General features: G+C 39.0%; 1 protein-coding gene across 1 annotated transcript; it reads left to right on the forward strand.

Moving 5' to 3' along the window:
- The first annotated feature begins 296 nt into the window (after positions 1-296).
- LOC133334506 (uncharacterized) lies at positions 297-1160 on the forward strand. Its single transcript, XM_061542822.1, has one exon. The coding sequence runs from the start codon at positions 297-299 to the stop codon at positions 1158-1160; it is 864 nt and encodes a 287-aa protein (XP_061398806.1).
- Positions 1161-8171: the final 7011 nt, after the last annotated feature.

Consider the following 8171-nt stretch of genomic DNA (forward strand, 5'->3'; position numbering starts at 1 on the left):
CGTTCCTTCTTCGTTCTCTTTCGCTGGATAAACGTTCAACAGTAAGCAAGCGTCCGCCACTGTTCTCCTTAAGAATTGCGTTTAACTTCATTTAATTTTATTTATGTTTAAGTATTAATTAGTTTAATAAAAACATTTAATTTTGAACCACAAGATTATTTATTTGGGAAAATAAATAAGGTAAAACTCCCATAAGTGGTGACCCCGACGTGATCTTGTGGTAATTAAAGTAAGCAACAAAACTACCGTAAGAAGAACAGTTGTAAAATTGAACATCCGACATTCCTGCAAGTCAAATGAACGACGACAATGGCTTATCTTCAGCGGCTACAGAGAATAAGGCGAACGAAGGCAGAAATGCAGATTCTCTACCAGCTAGTGTCTCAGCCGTTTATGCTCGACTGCCTTTCCCGCAAATGTGCAACAGCAATATTGAAGCTTGGTTTGTAACCATGGACTTCTGGTTTACAGCATCGGGTATTATTTCAGACAAGCAAAAGGCAGCCACCGTGCTAACAGCGTTAAGCCCTAATGTAATTTCGCAGTTAACCGAGGTTATTGCAGCGATTCCGGTGACAGACAGATTCGATTATATCAGGCGCAAAATAATAGAGCATTTTGCAGACAGTGAGCAGAGGCGTCTCAACAGACTGTTGTCCGAACTACCCCTTGGCGACAGAAAACCGTCCGAGCTGTATTTTGAGATGAAGCGAGTAGCTGGTAGTACTTTGGGCGAAGCAGCTTTAAAGGGGTTATGGACGAAGCGGCTGCCTCAGTTTGTTCAGCCTGTTGTGGCTGCGTCAACGGGTACAGCGGCAGAGTTTACGAAAATCGCAGATTCCATTGTTGATGCTGTTTCACCCGGACAATTGTGTCAAGTGAGAGACCAATCAAAGAGCGAGCTAAACGATTTGCGGGCAGCAATAGTGGAAATGGGTAAGGAGCTGGACGAATTTTCTTTGCGATCACGTTCTCGATCCCGCAGGCCAACCACAGGACGAAATCAATCTCGAAGGCGCGACAAGAGCCAAAACAACAACGATTCTTTTGAAGAATGTTGGTACCATCGGACATATGGCCGTAAAGCGCAAAAGTGTCGAAGCCCATGTAAGTACAAACAACACCAAGCGAATGAAGTGCGGTCCGGCGAAAACAATTGACATCCGGGGCCCGTGGATAATTTCGGCGAAAATTGTTTCACGAAAGGTCAAATATTTCGCCTACAAGTAAAGGACGAGTACACCAAAATGAAATTCTTAGTGGACAGTGGCGCCGACGTCTCGATATTACCATTGATTGCGAAATCTTTCGATATCCGTCCCACTTCTGTAGTCCTATACGCAGCCAATGGGTCTCCCATAAAGATCATTGGCGAAAAACGTGTCAAATTAGATTTAGGACGCCGCTCAAACGTTTCAGCGTCTTATCAACGAGATTTTCCGAGGAGTCGATTTTGTTTTTCCGTACATTGATGACATCTTCGTCGCGTCGTCAACACTAGAGCAACATCGTCAGGACCTTCGCATTGTATTTCAACGGCTTCGTGAGAACCATCTAGCGATCAACTTAGCCAAATGTGAATTTGGTAAAGGCGAATTAACATTTTTGGGACACCTCGTCAACAGCGAAGGTATTCGACCATTACCTGAAAAAGTTGAACACATCAAAAATTTCCCTCAACCAAAAACTGCGCAACAACTAAAAAGATTTCTCGGAATGTTAAATTTTTATAGAAAGTTTTTGCCGCATGCAACATCCTACCAAGCTATTTTACAGGAGATGGTTCCTGGTAATAAAAAAAACGACAGTACACCCCTCGTGTGGACATCAGATACCGAAGCCGCATTTGGTCGATGTAAAACTGAGTTGGCTAACTCAGCGCTATTGGCTCATCCAGTTCCTAATGCCGATATGATCATATACGTTGATGCTTCTGACACAGCGGTTGGGGCTGTATTACACCAGAAAATCGATGCCGATCTCCAGCCTCTTGCTTTTTATTCCAAACAGCTTACGCCCACACAACAAAGGTATTCAACGTACGATCGTGAATTAGCGGCAATGTATCAAGCGGTGTACCATTTTCGCTATATTATAGAGGGACGTAAATGTACGATTTTCACGGACCATCGTCCTCTAATTTTCGCATTCAGCAAGAGTATGGAGAAAGCTTCACCACGAAGAATAAACCAACTCGATTTCATTAGCCAATTCACGACCGACATACGGTATACGCCTGGACCGGAAAATGCACCTGCTGATGCCCTTTCTCGAATCCAATCACTCGACATGGCCATAAACTTTTCCGATATTGCAGCGGCACAGACGAATGATAAGGAATTGCAGCAGCTACTGCATTATTCAGGTACGAAGACACATTCTCTTGTTCTAAAGCATTTATTCACCTTAGGTTGTAACGAACGAATTGTCTGCGATACGTCAACATCTCGAGTGCGCCCTTATATTCCTAAAGAGTTTAGGCATCATGTCCTGTCTGCAGTACACAACCTGTCTCATCCTGGGAGCCGTGCCTCCATAAAGTTGATGACCGCAAGATTCTGCTGGCCTGGAATTAAAAAAGACACCGCCATTTTCGTAAGAAACTGTTTGCAGTGCCAGCGTTCGAAGACGCACCGTCACACAAAATCAGCAATTTCCAGGTACGAACCACCCCAAGAAAGATTTTCACACATCAACATCGATATCGTTGGTCCTTTTCCTCTGTGCGAAGGTCAACGATACTGCTTAACAATAATCGACCGTTTTACAAGATGGCCTGAGGCAGTCCCGCTTCCAGATATGTCAGCCGAAACGATTGCACGAGCGCTTGTAACTCATTGGGTATCCAGATTTGGAGTACCAGCCCGTATAACATCTGACCAAGGCCGACAATTTGAATCTGCAGTTTTTGCAGAACTTATGCAGACGATTGGTGCAAACCATTTGCGCACTACCCCGTACCACCCACAGTCGAACGGTCTCATCGAGAGATGGCATCGAACTTTGAAAACAGCCATCTTGTGCTACGATACATCTAAATGGGTACAACATTTGCCGATGATTTTACTAGGGTTGCGTGTAGTCTTCAAACCAGATATCAATGCGTCTCCGGCAGAACTAGTCTACGGCACAATTTTAAGAATTCCAGGTGAATTTTTTCACAAAAACTGTTCCCAAGAACCTCCTACAAGCGATTTTGTGTCCGAGCTTCGGAATGCTATGGAGAAGTTAAGACCCACTAAAACCGCTCATCACGCAAATAACACGACTTTCGTGTCAAAGGATCTCTTCTCATCGACTCACGTTTTTGTCAGAAACGACTCGATCAAGCCATCACTAACACGACCGTATGATGGACCGTACTTAGTTTTGAAAAGGAATTCGAAATTTTTTACCCTTCGCATTCGGAATCGCAACTCTAACGTTAGCATCGATCGACTAAAACCATTCTTCTGTGCACCTTCAGACTATACTGATACACCAACAACGCCCCAACAACAGTCAACAACGTTCACAACACCAACTATGCACCCTACGGTTGAAGATGCGGAATTGGTTACAAACGTACCGAATGCCACCGATCTCAACCCAGGTAAATCTAGCTCCACGGGCAATGGCAAATCGGAAGCCGCTTCGAAGAATACTACTAGCGGTAGACGAGTTAGGCTTCCAGTTCGCTTTAGATGACATTTTTCAGCGCGGGGAGTAATGTGGCACCCTGTCGTTACATTCCTTTTGTAACTCGATATTCGCACATATTTGCATTGTAAACCAACTCGTTCCTTCTTCGTTCTCTTTCGCTGGATAAACGTTCAACAGTAAGCAAGCGTCCGCCACTGTTCTCCTTAAGAATTGCGTTTAACTTCATTTAATTTTATTTATGTTTAAGTATTAATTAGTTTAATAAAAACATTTAATTTTGAACCACAAGATTATTTATTTGGGAAAATAAATAAGGTAAAACTCCCATATCTATATAAACTGATAATCCAACAGTAGTGTGGTTTTATGTATGAGTTAATTGTTATTTATTAAATACAATTCTTATCATTAGTCGAATACTGTGTTTCACATGCTATTGCATAAACCTGTTTTTATTTTTTTATAAATCATTATTCTGCACCTCATAATTTATTTCTACGTATGGTCGCTGCATATAAGGAATGGATGAATGGTAACATTATTTCCACGAGTTACTGAACAAATCTCAACAGACGAATATACTTTACAAATCCAATGTAGAAATCCAAGTGGAGAAAAAATGTTTAATTACACATATTCTGTGAAATTTTACCAAATTAATATAAACAATGAATCTAACCTACGGATTTTGTACATCCCCTAATGAACAGAATCGACAAGTAATTCCCCTTGTGTCTCAAAACAAATAAAAAATTCTCTTTGGTGTCAAACTAATAAGCAAAACCTAAAGATCATTTAGAAAAGATTGATATAAAAAGCTCTGTTCGCCAGAATAAACGCTCACACAATAACCGCATCCAAACAAGTATTACTCATAATATTATTCGCCGTGAAGATCAATATGAATACAGAACTAATAAAATATATTTCTTTGCTGGTTCTGGGTAAGTATGACTGTTCTGATATATAGCTCGTGGCAACCTCATCCAACAGGATTGTTTAGTTTTTCACCATTGCAATGGAATTACCATAAAACCACGCAGTAGTTGGGGAGCTGCTTCAGCACGATCTCCAGTTCGTATCAATGGCGCTGTAGACTATGTCATTATTCATCACTCTGACAACCCAAGTGGATGTAATTCGGAAACTTCCTGTCAGCGACTAATAAAAAATATACAGAGTGACCACAAAAGTCGTCGTAACTTCAGCGACATTGGTTACAATTTCATTATTGCCGGAGATGGTAATGTGTATGAGGGTCGAGGATGGGGGTACCAAGGATCGCATGCCCCAAAGTACAATCGCAACAGCATCGGCATTGTTTTTCTGGGCAACTTTGAGAGTAAGACAAATTATTAAAGATCTATTGAAAACCAAAATATCAAACTAATCTTGATTAACCCTTAGGCAGTAAACCATCGGAACAAATGTTGCAGAATGCAAAAGACTTGATAGCTCAGGCAGTTAGTGGAGGCTATTTAAAGACTAATTATACTCTATTAGGACATCGCCAAACCAAAGCAACATCATGTCCCGGCACGGCTCTATACAATGAAATAAAAACTTGGCCTCATTGGAGAAATATTTAATTTGCGGAGATAAAATTAGTTGACCACAAGATTAACACGTCAAGTATAAAATATACATAACACATAATTTATATCTTCAACAATCTGATAAATAAATACTCAATTATATAATTTTGAACTTTTCACTTTTTTTTTATATGTATGTGTGCATGGCATAATTATAGAAGGTAGTCTCATTTGAGAAATTAATAATGGCAAAGGTAAAAAATATTTGTTATAAATTTTTAAAAAATATTTAATTCTGTTTGATGATCGTTCGGCTGAAGGTCAATGAAAAAACGTTTGTTTTTTATTTATTTTTCCAATATTTCGATTGTCATCGACAATCATCTTCAGGGATATTTATATTAGTGTAGAGGAAAAGCGTCTACATTACTTTGACTGTGACGTTAAAGTAATGTAGACGCTTTTCCTTTACACTAATATAAATATACCTGAAGATGATTGTCGATGACAATCGAAATATTGGAAAAATAAATAAAAAACAAAGTTAAACAAAAACAAACGTTTTTTCATTGACCTTCAACCGAACGATCATCAAACAGAATTTTAAAAAATAGTTCAGTGTATTAAAAATATTAAATCATCAAATTAAGAATATTAATCATTCCTCTGACTATTAGGTCAAAAGTTATATAACTGGTATCAAACGCTATATGGTGATTTATAAAACTCCAGGCGAAAAATATAAAACTCCAGAATGATTTTTATTTTTGAGGGAAAATATAAAAATCCCTAAAAGAGTTTTTTTTTCGGAAAAAAACAACAATAATTTTTAACAGTTAAAAATCAACGTTTATATTTTCCTTTAAAAAATAAATAATTAAAATTAATTTTTTATTTAGGCCACAAAATAACTGTTATTTTTTAACTGATTTGTAATATCAAATCATATAACCGTTACGATTCTTGGACTTGATCCATTAAAATACTAATTAAATATTTCGATCGAACTGAAAGTATGTCATATGTATATTCAATCTCATGGTATAATAATAGAAGGTAACAGCAAGTGTTGTTGTACAACAAACGATATAACAACCACATGGAAATTTCTTTTTGTAAGTTATACTAGTGTCAACGTCATTTGACAGAAAAATGTAAACAAACAAATAAATTATCTTTATTTTGAAAATGAAATATTTTCGAATCCTCAAAATAAAATTTGAAAAACATGAATGAAAATCTATCAAATTAATATTTCTATCGCTTCCACATCATTCCTATAATTAAGTCATTGCCATTTTTATGTGTAACACATATGAAACAGCTTCCTTAAACTTTCCAAACGATTGAGTAAATTGAATAAGGGAGCACATTTAATAAAGAACAATTTCAAATTGTTGCGTTCCCATTTTTCCTGTTGGTTGATTTTTAAAAACATAATTTGTCAAATTCATATTGACACTAGTATTACGTTGGAATCAAATCAGCTGGGATTTGCTGTTACCTTTTATAATTGTACCATGATTCAATCTATACCTATCAGCGTGAAACAAAAATCAGCGTAAACCAAAAAAAAATATAAAAATGTTAAATTAAAAACAAAAAAACAATTATAAAAAAATTATGAGACATGAGAGAAAAAGTTTTCAAAAGTGCCCCCTGCCTGTTATTTTGATTAGTTCAATATACCTTCCCCACTTTTCTACATATAAGATTCTACAAATTTTGTTGAAATTTGTTGTTTAACATTAAAATGTTACTTAGATAGATTGTCTCGTCATTATGAAAATAAAGTTGACATATATTTGGCAATAAGCCCTTAGAAGCTATATACTTGCTAAATTGTCCCAAATTAAATATCTATAAATATATTCCATACTTACCGCCGATTTCAGTGTCGATTAAACCGTTGACAACTTTAATAGCATCCCCAACCAAATGGAATAAAAAAACTGAAATTTCAATTTAATTCACCGTTTTATTAATAAAAATGAAACCATTTTTTTTTCATCTTTTCAAAATATATTCATGGACATTTATTCCAGATGGTACTTTTTGCAATTATAAGAGGAAAAAGAACAATTGGGAACCAGGAAGTCTACAAATTCTACACAATATAATGTTGTCGTATTCTTGAGGTTTTAATACCCATCCGGATTTCATTTAAAAACGAATTACCTAACATTTAGATAGATTGGGTTGAAAAATGTATCCTAACAAAACAAATTAAAACAGAATGCCAACGACGGACGGTTAAGGTCCCACACCCTGCCGTTACTCTTGAAATCCAATGCCGCAGTCAATCGTTGTAGTCCCCCGCTGCCGCAAAATCTTGGAGTCCCACGCCGCAGTCTAACCTTAGTCCCACGCTGCCGTCAGCTCTTTGAATCCCTCGTCGCAGTCAATCCTTGGTGTCCCACGCCGCAGTCAATCCTTGGTGTCCCACGCCGCAGTCAATCCATGGTGTCCCACGCCGCAGTCAATTCTTGGTGTCCCACGCCGCAGTCATTTCTTGGTGTCCCACGCCGCAGTCAATTCTTGGTGTCCCACGCCGCAGTCAATCTTTAGTGTCCCACGCCGCAGTCAATACTTGGTATCCCACGCTGCCGTCAATATTTGGTATCCCACGCTGCCGTCCATTCTTTGTATCCCACGCCGCAGTCAATTCTTGGAGTCCCACGCTGCCGTCAATCCTTGGAGTCCCACGCCGCAGTCAATCCTTGGAGTCCCACGCCGCAGTCAATCCTTGGAGTCCCACGCCGCAGTCAATCCTTGGAGTCCCACGCCGCAGTCAATCCTTGGAGTCCCACGCCGCAGTCAATCCTTGGAGTCCCACGCCGCAGTCAATACTTGGTATCCCACGCTGCCGTCAATCCTTGGAGTCCCTCGCCGCAGTCAATCCTTGGAGTCCCACGCTGCCGTCAATTCTTGGTATCCCACGCCGCAGTCAATTCTTGGTATCCCACGCTGCCGTCAATTCTTGTTACACCATGC

Source organism: Musca vetustissima, unplaced genomic scaffold (genome assembly GCF_032173495.1).
Source record: "Musca vetustissima isolate MV318-11 ecotype Yass unplaced genomic scaffold, APGP_CSIRO_Mvet_v1 utg741265, whole genome shotgun sequence".
NCBI classification, from domain to species: domain Eukaryota; kingdom Metazoa; phylum Arthropoda; class Insecta; order Diptera; family Muscidae; genus Musca; species Musca vetustissima.

Excerpts from the sequence above, each read along its gene's own strand:
- LOC133334506 (XM_061542822.1), top strand. The coding sequence starts at position 297 with ATGAACGACGACAATGGCTTATCTTCAGCGGCTACAGAGAATAAGGCG.